The sequence below is a fragment of the Xenopus laevis genome, chromosome 8L (assembly GCF_017654675.1).
Source record: "Xenopus laevis strain J_2021 chromosome 8L, Xenopus_laevis_v10.1, whole genome shotgun sequence".
In the NCBI taxonomy this organism is placed as follows: Eukaryota; Metazoa; Chordata; class Amphibia; order Anura; family Pipidae; genus Xenopus; species Xenopus laevis.
Window position 1 is genome coordinate 92,236,045 of NC_054385.1, and position 17,539 is coordinate 92,253,583.

General features: G+C 37.8%; 1 protein-coding gene across 1 annotated transcript; it reads right to left on the reverse strand.

Moving 5' to 3' along the window:
* Window positions 1-2,375: 2,375 nt before the first annotated feature.
* LOC108698813 (A-kinase anchor protein 5) lies at window positions 2,376-15,793 on the reverse strand. The gene is made up of 3 exons (XM_018230638.2): window positions 14,372-15,793; window positions 12,017-12,195; window positions 2,376-7,224 (listed from the first exon to the last, which is right to left on the reverse strand). The coding sequence occupies exon 3, from the start codon at window positions 7,056-7,058 to the stop codon at window positions 5,526-5,528; it is 1,533 nt and encodes a 510-aa protein (XP_018086127.1). The 5' UTR covers window positions 7,059-7,224; window positions 12,017-12,195; window positions 14,372-15,793; the 3' UTR covers window positions 2,376-5,525.
* Between the last annotated feature and the right edge of the window lie 1,746 nt (window positions 15,794-17,539).

The window sequence follows — 17,539 nt, forward strand, 5'->3', positions numbered from 1 at the left end:
CATCATCTTTCTGCACTGATTTCTCACACACACAAAGGAATTGGAGTTGTGTCTCTGTACTTCATTAAACTCATCACTGGGTTACATAATGCAATGTCTTCATTTATGTAAGACGGACAAGTTGTGAAGATGATTTTGCCTTGCTAAAGGTTATCATCATGAATATAGTATACATATAGAGGGTTACAATTCCTAGTATGCTCACTAAAAAAAAGACTTTTAACATAGAAATATTTTCAGTATATTTGCCTGCTTTTTCAACCTGTATACAGATAAAATAGTGAAAATCTCTCTGATAAAACCCATTTTTACATAGATGTGTGCATGCTGTCATCTTACCTGTTTAGGTCTATTTTTATGGCATAATATTGAGTGTAACTGGTATGTGTTTGTAATACATCACTGCCTGTTTTCCAGTAAATTAAAAAAGCCAAATATTGCCAAAAAAGGTGCTGAAATAAATGTAACCTTCGACTGTGTTCAATATTATAGCTTGCAAGGAGCAGTTTGTTTTTTTAAGTGCTGGAGACTTAGGGGCACATTTATCTAGGGTCGAATATCAAGGTTTAATAATCCCTCGAATATTGAATTTGAAGGATTTAGCGCAAATCGAAGTATAAATCGTTCGATCAAACGATAAAATCCTTCGACTAACGATTCGAATGATTTTAAGCGATCGATCAAAGGATTTTTTTTCGATCAAAAAAAGGTTAGAAAAGTGATGGGGAAGGTCCCCATAGGCTAACATTGTACCTTGATGTGAAGGCAACAGCATTAGTGCAAAATATTTGGCTTTATTTCAACACACACCTATGTGTGAAGCCTAATATTTTGCACTTATGCTGTTGCCTTCACATCGTGTCCTGGATTGGCGCAGAGTGTGCTGAGAGTACTGATTGTCCTGCATTGAATACCGGCGTGAAGTGGCTGGCGTCTCGCACAGGCTGTGGCCAGGAAGACACAGCATCACTGGGTGAGCTCCGATGCGAACCGCATAATTTTTTGTATAGTTACTAACATTGTACCTCGGTAGGTTTAAACTGCCGATGTATGTAGTCAAAGTATTTTTTAAAGAGACAGTACTTCGACTATCGAATAGTCGAATAGTCTAATGTTTTTTAGTTCGAGTCAAAGGTCGTAGTAGCCTATTCGATGGTCAAAGTACCCAAAAAAATACTTCGATATTCGAAGGTTTTTTTATTCGAATCCTTTGCTCGAGCTTAGTAAATGTGCCCCACAGTGTAGTTTTTTTCTTGCATCCTCTACTCATGGCTTGATATGATTGTTTTGTGCCCTTCTTGTCCCTAGGGAATTGGGCATTTGATGGTTAAGTATGTTGGCTTCTTATGATGATTTGTCATACTGAGCAGAACCATTTTCCCCAGTAAGCTTGAAACTATGAATTCAACATGCCCCTATTGTAATATGTACACTATTTTTTATACACTTCTCTTTAAAGTTTGCTGTTTATATATATATATATATATATATATATATATATCTATATATCTATATATCCAGTTCACATAATGATGTACTTAAAATCTTCTGTTACTCTAATAATTCATCCTATTAGCTTGGTAGCACATGGGATAAAAAACAGTTTATACTGTATATTTATAAAGCCCCTTTACTGTCCTTACATTTCAGTCAATGTCATATACAGTATCATAGTCATAGTGATTTATTACAAACACTATAGATTTGCGCTGTTCTTCTAATTAAGTGTTAATGCTGTTCTTTAGCTGACACAGTACATTTGTGGGCCTTGAAATTCCACATTCAGGCTGTGGTCATCCAGTTGGACAGCATTGCTATATAGATTTAGTGATTTATTATTACATAATAGTGACCAAATTTCACAATGGCAGGGCACAGACTCACCCGAGCTTCCTTCTCTAATTGTCCTGGAGGGACTGATGAAGATTCAGTGTGTGCCCAAAATCAAGCAGAGCTCCTTAGCTGCAGTAATCCAAAACTAAAAAAAAATGAAGTTGCACAGTGCTTTGTGAAGTAAAAATGACGGTTTATTAAATCATTAAAAACGTTAGGTAGCTGGAGTATATGAGACACGTTTTAGAAACATCCCTTAATCTTTAGACAAAAGTACATTTGTCTTATTTCTAAAAAGGAGACTAAATATTTATACTATTTAAGGCATGTTATAATTGAAGTGACATTTTAATTGTATGTTTCAGGACTGCTCTGATTTTTAACGGTTAAAAAACTCCATGTCAGACAAGTACGCAGTGTTCAAGAAATTAGAGATTTTTATTCTCTGAATGTAAACAAATGTCAACTGAACATTAAAAACATATACAACACTGTACTGTGCCTGTTCTGTGTGGATTAAAATTTGTTTTTATTTAAAAAAAAAAAAAAGAAAACTCTGCAAGATGCCATCAGGGTAATCATCTTCATCATATTGACATAGTAGAATCTAAACCAGGGGTACCCAACCTTCTTTTACCTATGAGCCACATTCAGATGTAAAAATATTTGGGGAGCAACACAAGCATGGAAAAGAGTTTCTGGGGATGCCAAATAAGGGCTGTGATTGGCTATTAGGTAGCCCTATAAGGACTGGCAGCCTACAGGAGCCTCTGTTTGGCACTACGACTGGTTTTTATGCAACCAAATGTTGCTCAATGCTAAAATCCAGCTTAATGCAGTCAAACTGATTTTGAGGCGTTTCATAATACAGATGGACAATGACCCAAAACATAAAGCCAAAGCAACCCGGGAGTTTATTAATGCAAAGGAGTGGAATATTCTTGAATGGCCAAGTCAGTCACCTGATCTGACCCCAATTGAGCTGCATTTCACTTGTTGAAGACTAAACTTCGGACAGAAAGACCCACAAACAAACAGCAACTGAAAGCCACTGCAGTAAAGGCCTGGAAGAGCATTAAAAAGGAGGGAACCCGGAATCTGGCGATGTCCATGAGTTCAAGGCTTCAGGCTGTCAAAGAGTTTTCCACCAAGTATTAGAAATGAACATTTTATTTTTTAGTTTTTTAATTTGTTCAACTCCTTTTGAGCCCCTGAAATTAAGTGATTGTGTTAAAAAAAGGCTTTAGTTCCTCACATTTTTCTTCAACCCACTGAATTAAAGCTGAAAGTCTGCAGTTCAAGTGTATTTAAATTTCATTATGGTACAGAACCAAAATTAGAAAAAAGTTGTCTCTGTCCAAATATTTATGAACCTAACTGCATCTCTAAATCTTGCAGTAATACATCTTTCAGTATTAACTATATTGTTTTTCACTTGTTTAATAGATTTTTTCAATGAACAAAATGCTACCCAGGGACAGCTCTTGGATAGGGTAAGACAGTAGATTGTATTTTTTTAATACATTACTGGTTTTGGTTGTGGTTAACAGTAAGCTATTGCTTTTCACAGTTTCACACTTCATTGTTACATTTGATAATGGTTGTTTTGGACTTTTTGTTTTCATTTATTTTACAAGCCTTGGAATCAGATTCAGTTTTTATGGACTAATTCCACAGACTGACAAGGACTTTTTGAATAATCACGAAGTTGTACAATGCCAAATGTTTTACAATATGGGGCGGAGTTATAATATTATTGCAATTAATGAGTGTATAAAGGACTTCTATGCATGCAGATCTGTATGTCTGAAGAAGGGGTCTGTCCCCAAAACGTTACACAGATTGACACAATAAATGTGGAGGGTTCTCCTCTCTACACCTGCATCAGCGTGCATGGTATTTCTTGTGGGTATCGAGAAAGGATCTGACATCGCTGCCAAGCTATGTAGAGGGCAGTGCCCCACCTGTTAATGGGTGAGTTAAATTATATCTTGCAAAAGAGCTTTATACAAAGGATATAGTCGTATAGTAATAATGAAGAATTTTGCAGCTTGCATGCCTCATATCATTGGTTGTTTGTAAACTGAGTTGTATACATTGAAGGGGATCTAAACCCAATAATGATATCATGTAAACTTACTCAGAGTGCTTCTCTAAGCACTGTTGCAATTTACATTCATTTTTGTTTATAGCATTTTACTGACATATTTGCAGGTCAAGGCTGCAAATGCCAGGCTTTTGGCTCAACAGCCCTATGGTTAACTGAATAGGTGAAGTGCATGGACACGTTTGCTGACACTCTGATCTCAATAAAAAACTTTGAGCTGAAAGCCTGGTATTAGCAGTCTAAAACCGGAGTTATTAAAATATAACTGTCTAAAACTGCTAATATCTTAGAAACCATTAAAAATAGAAAACTTATATCGCAAAAGTGCCCAGAGGACCTGTAGGTTTACATTAATTAATCCCCTTTAAATTGTAGATCTGATGTATCAAATATGTAGCCTCCTTGACCCATCAGACAACCAAGTAAATATATCTAGTTTATATATCCAACTGTCATTGCAAAGCAACTAGTTCAACCTTTTTTATGGTACTTGAAAGCTGTTTTGAGCATCAATATATTTCCATAATCAGAGTGCTACAGGCAAGTCTGAACAGGGAGTCAAAATAGGCCCTGGCATTTCAAGTTCACAGAGGCCCAAATAGTCCTCCACCAGCCCACTAAATAGGGACTGTCTATGGGAACTTACAGCAGCCCCCCTGACATTTGCAAGAACTCACAGATTGCCAGTCTGGGCCTGGGTACAGGGGTTACTGCTGTCAGGGGCCCATTGCAAGTGTGATTTGCAGGTTTTGAAGGGGGTGAGGTTCATGGGAAGTGACCAGGGTTTGGGTGGATCATGAGCTTGATTGTAGGTTGTGAATACACAGATAATTTTTTTTTAAATTGGGGCCCCATTCAACTTTTTACCCCACTGGTCCCTTCAGCCAGGTGACTAATGGGTTAATAATTAGGCACCAAGGGCCTGTTCATAGTAACAAAATAAGCAAAGGTTTATAAAATAATTTCCCATAGTAGGTAAAGAGTGTGATTTACTTATAATGTTCAGCTCTGAGAAACAAACTGTCAGTATGAAGTGCTCTTGATGTGTTGAAGTGCTGTAAGGATATGGAATGCATTTTAAATGACCACAAAACCCTTTGGCCTCTTTCAACAATGAGTTGTAAAACTTGGAGGTCTATCCTCTCGATTGGTGCCAGAAGCAGGTAAGGTTTGTTTTTCTAGCCGCTATAAATACTGTATATGGTGTGTGGTTCCTTATCCAAAGGGAGTTGAAGTAGCAGCTAGAAGCACACACTTGCTAATAGAAACATAAAATAGAAATGAGTTGCTGAATGTTCACATACATACCATGATTGAACATAACAACAAGACATCGTTTTCCAACTCTATTTACATTTTACCAAAAGTATTACCCAATACGGGAGACAATAAAATGATTATATTTAAACTATAGTTCTTGGATAATCACTTTGATCGCTAATTTCTTATAATACTTCATGTACTGAATTAGGGAGCAGATAATGGATCCAGAATTCCTAGAATGCATATGAATTGGTTAAATAATTTAAGGATATTAGCCATGTGTTCTGAATAGGAGTTCTTGTAGTTAATCCTTGCCTGGAATTTATTGAAACGGGGATTCTTCATCAACCAGCTGCTGGATAGAGGCCTGGAGCACTTTTTTAACAAGAGAAGCAGATGTTGTAATTAAAAGTGTCTCATATGGATCTGATATTAACAGAGAACTGCTTCTGGCATCATCCTCTGATGATACTTCACAGTCATTAAGATTATTTTTGTAACTTTCATGCATGTTGCCACTCTGGAGAGTTGCTGCCATGTGTTGAGGAGCATAACTGTGGCTCATTTTAAGGTCATTCAGCTCAGCTTTTCCAGATTTTTGCACATTTGCTGTATTTTCAGAGCATTTTATTGTGCAGCAAAGTAAATCTTGTTCTCTAACTGGTGACTGAGGTAACCTTGTATTAATTATCGCTTTCATTCCTTCTTTTTCAATGGCTGACAAACAAGGGGCTTCCCTTTCTTCCAGAGAAGGGCTCCTGACACTTTCCACATTTGGTTTTCTAAGTGATTTATGCAAATTTCTTTTATTCGTACCTTGTGTGAGATGATTCATAACTCTCTTGAGTTTTGGTAAAGACTGGAATTCATCAGAAGGCATATACACGCACTGATCGATATTGCGGTCGGTTTTTCCATTTTCTACATCTAAAGACCTTTGAAGTTGATACTTGATTGCAAGTGGGTTATCACTTCTTTTACAGTCATATCTGTTCTCAGATTCTTGAGATTCTACTGCATAATCTTGTGGTGGCATGCTGCCAGTTGCATGCTTCTTTCCTCTGGAGAAGTTCATACACGAGATCTTTAGGTTGGAGAATCTTTTCTTTTTAGAAACACTTCGAATACAAGTATTGTTTGAGTTTGTTTCATGGTTTATTTGGGATTGCTGTTTGAGAGATGAATGCCGTTTCTTTTTATGAGTTACCAACCTCTTAAATGTTGCCCATGTTTTTCCATCTTGTGTGGATTCATTTTGAATCTCTGATACTGAAGTTTGTCCTTCGTATTGGTTCGTATAATGTAGTTTTTTGTTTTCTGATGTATAATCATCAATTGAATCTGAAGTCTTTCTAATGGCCTTGCTTCGTTTCTTAAAACAGATTTTTAATGGCTTGTGTGAATAACGCCCTTTCTGTTGACATCTTTTTGAGGACTTCTTCCTGGGTATTGACTCATTTTTTCCAGGATTTGATTCCTCTATCTTCTCCATGGCATATGTTCCATCATCGAGTTTTCTGAAGCAATACCTAGCTTCTTTATTGGTACTCAGTTGATAGGACTCCATAATGGAAGAGCTGCAAGTAAACTCGTTGGAGGCTTCCTCAAAACAAAGACCTTCACACTTTTTGGTGACCGAACTATTTACTGACTTTTTCTCATGCACTTTAAGGTCCTTGGATAGATTATGGTCATTCTTTTTTTCTTTACCTTTCCTAAGAAACATTCCAGAATAGCCTTTGGAAGATTTTGTACTTCGTTCTGTTTTCTCCATCAAGTCCAAAGATGGAGGTAGATTACCCCTTTCTGTTTCTTCCCTTGTGGCACCCGAAGAATCTCCTTTACATTCTGACATTTTGAAATATCTACAAAGTCAGTCATAGAAAACATTTACTATGTCTGCACCAAGAATGCAATAGGACACCACCAAGTGTCTCTGGCTGTATAATACTCTATGTTGTAGTCCTGTTTTATGTAATGTGGCTTCTGTCTCTTCAGCACAAAGGTAAATAAATTCAAACCTGCAAAACAGTCCAAAATACACAGCTAATATCAATTATTGTGCTTTGGTTTATTTTACTATTGCATTTACTGTAGCTCAGGAAATAAATACAGGTAAGGGACCTGTTATCCAGAATACTTGGGACCTGGGGTTTTTTGGATAAAGGATCTTTCTGTCATTTGGATCTTCATACCTGAATTCTACTAGAAAATCATTTAAACACAAATAAACCCAATAGGCTGGGTTTGCTTCCAATAAGGATTCATTATATCTTAGTTTGGATCTGGATTATTTGGATAAAATGGAGTCTATGATGGCCTTCCTGTAATTTGGAACTTTCTGGATAATGGAATCCCATACCTGTACTCAATACCCAGTGCTGCATTTATTAAAGAGAAACAATTGCAAATACATGACAAATGATTTTGACTTCCAGCAATGCTCATTTATTTTCTTGCTTTGTTAACATTTTATTCATTCTTAATCTCAATGTGTTGGGTTAAAAAATATATAAACATATATTATCAAGACTTTGAACTTCCTATGAAACCAGTCCATTTACAACTTTTTCTTGTGAAAACAAAGGTTAAAATTGCATAACTACTACATAGTTAGGTTCATCCTACAAGTAAAACATTGTATTCAAAATTTTGGAGCAAAACAAAACAGTTTTATTGAGATGACATCCCAGTAAACCCCATGATATACCCAGTTTAACTCAGTGCAGTGCTCTGGGCAGAAGAGTTAGAAATGTGAAACTAGAAATGTGAGAGTCTTTCTGCATAGTGGCCTCCCTTCTCCATCCATTTCTGTTAATGTGCCCTGGGCTGGAGCAATGAAAAAGGTTTCTCCAGTTATTCTTTAGTTATTTACTAAACTCTGGTTTGGTTTTTTGGGGCAAAACTCTTTTTCAAAATTTATTAAAGCCCTATGCAGCAAAATGCCCGAATCCGAAAAATCCAGCATCTCAGACCTGCCGAGGTTGTGTATAAGTCAATGGCAGAGGTCCCTATCCTATTTTGATTTTTCTGTGGTCTGCGCTGGAATTAGCCCAAAACCCCCACCTGAAACAGCTGAGGGCCCAGGAGCCATAGGGGTCCCAGTGGAGAACTGACTGATAAAAAAAAAAAGGTGGAGTAAGAAAGTAGATGGGACGGTATCAGCAGGTATGTATATAATGTAATTACCTATGTCCCTATGACTTATGACAAGATAAATTTCATGTATCTTATTTCTTGTTTCTTCCACTTTGTTACTGCTCATAGCTATTTCCAACTGCCATTCAGTATGTTTGAGCAAAACTGACTGGGAGGCTGCAAAATATACAATTATTGTTATATAAAAAAATCTAATGTATTTGTTTTAGCATTTCTTTTCAATAGGCAATTTATCAGATACATAGCTGCTTCGCTTTCAAAGGTCCTTAGATGCAGTATAATTAATAAGTTCATTAGTAGAGTTTATGAAGTGCAACCAATTAATTTAATAAGTTTAATCTGTTCGTTACTTCTCTGCTGAAATGCAATGAGTTTAGCAGTTTTGGTAATTTGCAAGATTCACTTCAGGTAAAAACATTTTTAGACCTCATTTTTTCAAGGTAAGGAAAACGTTAGGGGCATTTGCCCGGGGTAACACTTAGGCTGGGGGGAGGAGGGAGGGGGTTTATGTAGGGTAGGGGGGGTAGGAGCTTTTTTAACTTTAGGGTTGAATTCCTCTTTAAATACAAATTTCAATTGCCCAATTGTTTTTTAGATTCTTTCAATTGAGGCACATGCTAATATCACAAAGTACCCAGACACTTGGAGGATGGAGTCACAACCCACAGCTTACTAAACCTCTTTCAAAACTTTATGCACAACTGATTATAGCTAATTCACCTATGGAACTTACATGTATGTGTAAATGGTTTCAGGACATCTCATCCATCACTGCAGCTGACTGGGCCAATATGCTAGACTTCCACTATGAATACTTGGTTGGAGCTAGAGATAAACTAGTTTAATTTAAATTTTTACTAAAACATTTCTCACCCCCTCCTGTTTATACAAATTTATGGCACAATACTCTGATGAACACCCAAGATGTAGCCATGCCCTGGCCTATTTTATGATATGGTAAGTTCCTATCATTGGATAAGAATATTCTGGATATCCATCTCTGACCATCTCACAGATATCACACACATAAATACACAACCCGACTCACTGGTAATGCTACTCAAACAGGTTACAAACCCGGCACCTACTAGAGCCATGAGAACTCCAATAGCAATATTTATTACTATAGCTAAGAAGTGCATTGTCATGCAGTGGAAAGTAGAAATTAGTCAAACCACCTTCCTTAACACAATAGAAAAATCAGGTCAACCAAGTGGTCCTGCTTTACACACTCAAATATGATTAAGGGGATGTCCAGACATATTAGAAAAAGATTGGAATCTATAGTTGAATACTTAGCCAGGTATTGTAAGGTTGGTGTACTGCAGGACTGATACATCACAAGAGCACCAAAAATCTGTCACCCCAACAATATTTCACTGCAAATGGCTGTGTTGCTCTTATTTCCTCTCTAGGTACCCTAAGGTTATTGTTCCCCCTTTATCTCCTGCTCTTCTTCCTCTTTCTCTTGCTTACTTATTAAATATCAAACCTGTATGTATTCTAATACCTGATGTAGGTCTATGCCAATCCTGTATTATTTACCCATTAACAAAGTTACCCACCTGAGTTCCTTTACCCATGTATGTGCAGCTACATTAAGCGGCAGCTCCCATCACGCAACATGGGTGCCACATCCATGATCTTATGGTATTAACTAAACTATGCGTTTGTTGTATTACTTGTTTGATTCTGAACACAGCTTCTACACTCTCCTTTATTATTTAACAAAAGTTACATTGCAAAAAAAAAAAGAAAGGGACACAAATAAAATGCTTTCAGCTTCAACTCTATATATATATATATATATATATATATATATATATATATATATATATATATATATATATATATATACTTATAACTAAATCCATTTTGTATTGCTTATCTCATGCAAAGTATTTCATTTGGGGCTTAAATCCCCTTTAAAACATGATTTTTTTTTTTCTCCAATTCTGGTGTGGTACGAGCATGTGTTTCTGAATCAAATACTGCTTTGTTTATTTTATTAATTCCTAGCACTTTAATAACATTAGCCTTTTCAATAAATAAGCTGAATGAGATCAGTAATGGGATGATGCATTAGGCAAGTCGATAGACAACAGCTGCATGCGGGACATGATGGAAAAGTACGGAAAAATAATTCTATTGAGGTCAGTAAAGCATATCTATCACAAAGCCAGGGATGCCGCATGTGATATGTGTGTATTCTATGAACATTAGTAGATGCATTATTTTGCTATTGCCCATTATTTGGTTACACGCTATTATGGAGGCTGAGACATTTTACAGCTGCAGGCTTGCAGCAGCTCTGGAGTGCCAACAGGCAACACTTGCCAATGACAGTGCTTTTTGTATCAATATCCCCTGTATTTCATTTGTTAATGGATCACCACTTGAATCATATTTATGCATGTATATCTGAACTACAGTAGAACCCCCATTTTACATTTTTCAGAGGACCAGAAATATATTATGTAAAATCCAGGAAAATATAAAATCAGGGAAATGTATTATGCATAACATATAGGTGGGACCACAAAACAACAATGCAAAATGAGGTAAAACTTAAAATCGGGGGATGTAAAATTGGGGTTTCACTGTATCTCTACTAATCACTTTCTCGGTACAGCCCTGTCTGCAGACATAAAGCAGGTCTGAACACAGTCAGGCAATATTTAACTATACACAAAGTGACCACATATGTCTGATCTAAAATATTGTGAGATACGAGTGCGGCCCATTCTAGTTTGGGTTGGCAGATGACACAGTACATGTGTTGATGTGTGTAGGGCACAGTTGAACCCTTTAAACTGTCAAGAAAACATTTTCTCAAACAAAAAGAACATTTACGTTTTTCTGTGCTTCCCAAAGTCGTGGTAGATATGTATAATATACAATAATGGGACACATAATTATGTTAAGCTCTGTATTTTGTTGTTTAAAAACTGTGTGGGCTACAGTTTAACACTCAATAGAAATGATTAGCCTACAGAGTGCAATTGTACTGTACCTGCATTACAACGACATTAGATGGTATACTAGCTCAGTAGAAAGGTTAACAGAAATAAGCAATTCTCCAGTACATTCTGTACAGCTCTAAAACAAACCTGCTGTTGCTCTATTTTATTCTTTCAGTGCCTGGATACAAATGTGCTAGAAATGTGAAAAGACAGCTTTTTAAACTGAGATTTCTTTCTAATCGGCAAGACAGCAGAATGACTGGTTAACTCATACTGTGTACCCAGTCAAGTTTGCCAATCATTTGCTACACATACAAATCATCAACAAGGCTAATTTTAACTGCTCACATCCCACAAAGCCCTATATAACCCCCTCCTGTCAGCTTGAGGTCCCTCCACTATCAGTGTCTGACTTTTACTGAACCACTGTGATTGTGGTCAGATTGTTGTATTAAAATGCAGCATTGCTGCTTAACCCTCTGAGTATGTTATCTGACAGCACTGAAAGGTAAAAGGATGTTGCATATGTCTTGCACCCATGTGTGTTGCTAATGTCTATAAAAAACACACTTTGGTTACAAGCCAGGTATCGCTTCCAGGCACCCACCTATATTTTCATTAATATACAATGACAGTCGGGACTAAACAAAGCAAGAATGCACAAATCCTTTCACCTTGGCACACAACTTACATATCTCTCCGTTTTCCGGTTCCAGCATCAATCCTTCACATCCCTGCGCAAGATCAGCATTTCTGCTCTTTCTGCTTCTTCTACCAGACAGGTCAGTGCTGCATTCACAGGCAGATGGAAACTCCTACTCACAGGCATGCTATTGGTCATCTCCATGGCAACCAAGTGATGGACACCTCCTTTTGATAATGGTAAAATCAAAGTTGTAAATAACAATCCCCCACATGTAGAGAGTGGGATGCAATTGAGGCAGAAAAGCGAGAAAATGCTTGTAAGCATGTTGATTTATTGTGGAGTAAGGAGACTATAGGTACAACTGAAGCCCCTTTTTTATTCACCTTTACCTTCTGTACATATGGCAGCATGGGTGGGCTTCTAGCTTTGGAACTGGTTCTCCAAATGAAATAAATTTAAAAGTCTACCTTGTATGTGGTTGCTCATTTATTAGCAGCAACGGTGTCAGTATTATAAGCTGGTGATAGACCAGGTACTAAGTGAGCCCTCGAAGTTCTGGTCAGAAAAACCTAATTAATAATCTCATCTACAGTAAAACCTCAATTTTACATCACCTGATTTTAAGTTTTCCCTCATTTTACATTGTTGTTGTGGTCCCACCTATATATTATGCATAATACATTTCCCTGATTTTACATTTTGCTGGATATTACACAATCTTTTTCTGGTCCCCTGAAAAACATAAAATGGGGGTTCTACTGTAGTCAGATAAACATTGGACAATTGGCATTTTACAGGTTATTATGATCAATTTTCCCTTAAAGGAGTTGTTCACCTTTAATTTAACTCTGAGTATGATGTAGAGAGTGAAAGTCTGAGACAATTTGCAATTGGTTTTCATTGTTTATTATTTGTGGCTTTTGAGTTATATAGCTTTTTATTCAGCAGCTCTCCAGTTTGCAATTTCAGCATTCTGGTTGCTAGGATCCAATAATCCTAGCAAACATGCATTAATTTAAATGAGAAACTGAATAGGAGGGGGCCTTAAATAAAAATGCGAGTAATAAAAAGTAATAATATATTTGTAGCCCTTCAGAGCATTTGTTGTTTAAATGGGGTCACTGACCCCCCATTTGAAAGCTGGAGAGAATGAAAAGAAGGCAATTAATTAAACAACTATAAAAAATGAATAATGAAGACCAGTTGAAAAGTTGCTTAGAATTGGCCATTCTATAACATACTAGGTGAAGGTGAACCACCCCTTTAATTCCAGTGATTTGGAAAGCCTCATTATCTTGAATCTATAGCCCAAAAGCAATTATTGCCCCCAATCTCCCCTTGCTCAGCCCCCTAGTCCATACCTTTTCGGCCACACTCCATTCACTATACTGGAAGCTCTACACGAGGGCATAGCTAGACAAATGAATGCTCCTACCGGTTGGCCTCTAGCCAGGTTAGCAATAATGTGATTGCATGGAGATGCTGTATGTAGCAGGAACTCACATAAAAGAGGCAGGTAGAATATATTTATACAAATTGATTGTTATCCATCATGACTATTTAAGACTATCTCAATGGTTGCCCTTATTAATTCACTTGCCTGCTGTGGACTCAATTATGATGTTCTTTTGTCTGAATTGGAGTGTAAGATTCGATTACAGGCACCATTTTATATTCCCGGTACCCCATGATTCAGGATATTTTGCTGGTTCTTTGTGCAAACAGGTATTAGTCAATATTATCTGAAATAACTTACCTACCTTTAACAAGAATTTACTTGAAATAAAACTGTATAATTTGCTCTTCAAATCTAAACCTCTTTTTAGCTTTACATTATTATATATATATTTTCCCAAAAATTGCCAATCTGTCCAGGATGAATATGTAGTAGGGTTGCCTCCTGGCCGGTATTTTAACCGGCCTGGCGGTAAAAATGATGGTTGATCCCAATGTTATTAATTGGGAAAAAAAGATAAATATATAGGAAGGCCGGTATTTTTTTCCAGAAAAGGTGGCAACCCTATGCTCAGTATGGCACAAACCCACTTACCCACAGATTTTATAGGATAAACCAGTGAATTGTATCTACTTATTGGTTAGGTTGCACCTGTTATAATAATATGATTTCTATTATCTACTGTATATACATTGTCCCATTGTTTACTGAAGTGATTTACAGCATAAGGGGAAAACATAACAATTTACACATACAAACAATGACATCTTACTTAAGCAGATACACACTTTAGTCTTGGCATAGTATTAAAATACAATAGGGAAGGGCCCTGTGCAAAAAAGCTTACAATCTTAAGGTAAGGGGAGTAAGACATAAGATCAGGGTGTTTATATTTGAATTGCTTGTGTTCTTCTTGGTTTAGTTGATAGAATTATTTGGCTTACCTCTGCAACACAATAATCCTTTTGTATAGTCTTCATTTTGCTTCTGTTCCTCCTAGCAATGTCTTCTGCACTTAAGAAATAAAAAAATATAGTCTTTGGCCTTGTGCCCATAGCATTTAGATTACAGCCTTCCCCCACACCGTGATCCAAAGGAACAGCTAGCTGATCTTTGCTGCAACCCACAGAAATCTATCATATACCTCCCAGCCATTCCTCTCTGTGTTCCCTCTGTATTTTCATTCTTGGACCCACCAGCTTTTGGCGACCTGTAAATCACATTTCTTCACAGAAATGTTAATTTAAGTTCAACCATCACTGGAGATTGTAGGTGAAGCCATATTAATTTGTACTAATCTATGTTCTATACCTTGCTCTTTCCCTTTGCCCTGAATAGAGCACATTTTCAGAAAATACTCAGATGCGCATGCATGAATCTATAAGTGGTTGTGAGTCATTCTGGCAGACCTAAGACTGCTCTTATAAGGATATCCTAACTGCATTGCTTGGGGGGTTGTGGTGAAGACAAGATTTAAAACCTGCTTATATGTAAAGTATAAATAATGGAGCAAAAAGCACCCTGGTTTCCTGCATTTTCTCCTATTTCCTACATCTCTGTCTGCTCCTAGAATGGAGTGCAAAGAGTTGCACCTCACAGTGTGCTGTACCCAGTGGGGGTAGTAAGTGCCAGCATTAAGGTGTGGCATTAAGAAGTGGCTTGCACCAACAATACCAGAGCCACCTGCAAGTGCTCCATGCCCTGGTCCCAATGGGGCACTTGTAAGGTTGGTTAATGAGCTCCTGTGTATGTTTTTCTTTTTCGTTTGCTACTAAACATTATATAACCACACATTCATAATTACTATTGCGTAAAAAGCAGTGTAAAGCTTGCATGATTTTTAATAGACCTGTGTCCTCTCGGGATGGAGTAAATAGCAGGGAAAGATATTCCCATGAATAACAATTATCTGTTAATTCTCAAACAATTCTTTTGAGATAGTTTTCACAGGGCTGCTGTATACAAGTTCGGACTGGGGTGTCCAGGGACCACTGGGGTTTTTCTGTGGTGAGCTCGAATTTTACACTTTCAACAATCTGCCTCTTAGTGTATATGTGCAAACGGGCAACAGTTTTGAGGCTGGATTGCAGGGATGTGAATGCAGAAGCATTTGGCATCAAAAACAGCCTAGAGACTCTTGCAATGTAATGTTATTTTCTAGTCTGGGAATGTTTATACTCTTATCAGCTACTGATTTGTTTTTTCTTCTCCCACCTAGGCTGCTCATGGAATCAAAAAAGGTTGTCATACTCCTATTATATGGCATTCATATAAGCAAGTAAGGGAATACAGGGTTATGGGAAATAGCTCATAGACCAAGTTGATCCAGGGACTAGTCCGATTGCCATTTTGGAGTCAGGAAGGAATTTTTCCCCCTCTAAGGCAAATTGCAGAGGCTTCAGATGGGTTTTTTGCCTTCCTCTGGATCAACTGGCAGATAGGTAGTTAATATAAAAAAAAAAAAAGGTTGAACTCGATGGACATGTGTCTTTTTTCAACCTAACTTACTATGTTACTATGTATTCAGGGCTGTTTCTGTTGCAGACTTAGGGCTCTTACACATGAGCGTTTTTACCTGCGCTCCCCTGCGTTCCGTTTTTCGGCGTTCAGCCGCAGGGGAGCGCAGGAATAGACGCAAGTCATTATTTGAAATGGGGCTGTACTCACTCAGGCGCGTGTAGGCGCCGAACGCAGGAAAAATGCAGCATATTGCGTCTGAACCTGCGTTCGGCGCCTACACGCGCCTGAGTGAGTACAGCCCCATTTCAAATAATGACTTGCGTCTATTCCTGCGCTCCCCTGCGGCTGAACGCCAAAAAACGGAACGCAGGGGAGCGCAGGTCAAAACGCTCATGTGTAAGAGCCCTTACACTGTTAATATGGAAATGCTAGCAAATGCCAAGGGTAAAATAACAAACTGGTGCCATGAGCTGTTTATCTTCCAGCCATAGGCAGGGCCATACTGGGATTAAAAAGCAGCCCTAGGGTTGCCACCTTTTAACCCGGGGCGTAGCCATGACATACAGGGGCGGGTTGTGATGTCAGGGGCAGGGCTAGGACTTGGCAATTGACCAATCGCTGCATCAATCATAGGGATTCCTGTCTGGTTTTCCTAATTTGGAAAACCGGAAAGGCAGTTTTGATCCGGGCAGCCCTTCCAAGAACCGGACAGGTGGCAACCCTAAGCAGCCCACATATAAATGTGCGACACTGATGGCCAGCCCCCCCCCCCTGCCAAGTTAAAAAATAACATTGGTGGTCAGGGCCCCCAATAAAATGAAAAAAAAAAAATAACATTGGTGGTCAGGGCCCCCAATAAAATAAACAAAAAAAACATTGGTTGTCACAGCTCTCCCCCTATAAAAGTAAAAAACAAAAACAAAACACTGTTGCCAGGGATTAAAATTTTTTTTTTATGTCAGTGGAAATTTACCTTCAAGATTTGGCAGGTAGTCTTCTTACTCCTAGGCAACAGCAGCTTCGGCTGTTTTCTGTGGCTTCGGATTCAGGTCCCATTAGACTTTGGCTCAGCTCCACTTCCCTGGCCCCTTAAATAGAGCGTGCCTGGCCGTGGGTCTATAGGACTCTTGTACTATTTAGCTTTAGTTACATCTAATTGGCATGAAACTAATCCCTGGGTTTCATATTGTCAGGTGGGTCTTAGAAGGTTCAGTTGACACTGGATACACCTGCATATATTATTATTTAAAAAACTTCTTTCATTCATCAGTGAGGGAATATATTCACTACCAGTTGGGTAAAGCCGATCTGTAAATATTTTTAGGGTGAAACAAAGAGGTAACAAATAGTCATACAGGTATAAGACCTGTTATCTGGAATGCTTGGGACCAGTGGTTTCCTGAATAAGGGGCATTTCAGTAATTTGGCTCTCCGTACCTTATATACGTAAAAATCATTTAAACCCAATAGGATTGCCTCCAGTAAGAATTAATTATATCTTAGCTGGGATCAAGTACAAAGTACCGTTTTTGTTATTACAAAGAAAAATAAATAGTTTTTAAAAAATGTAATTATTTGATGGAGTCCATGGGAAATGACCATCCTGTAATTTTGTGTTTTCTGGATAACAGATCCTACACCTGTATTAATAT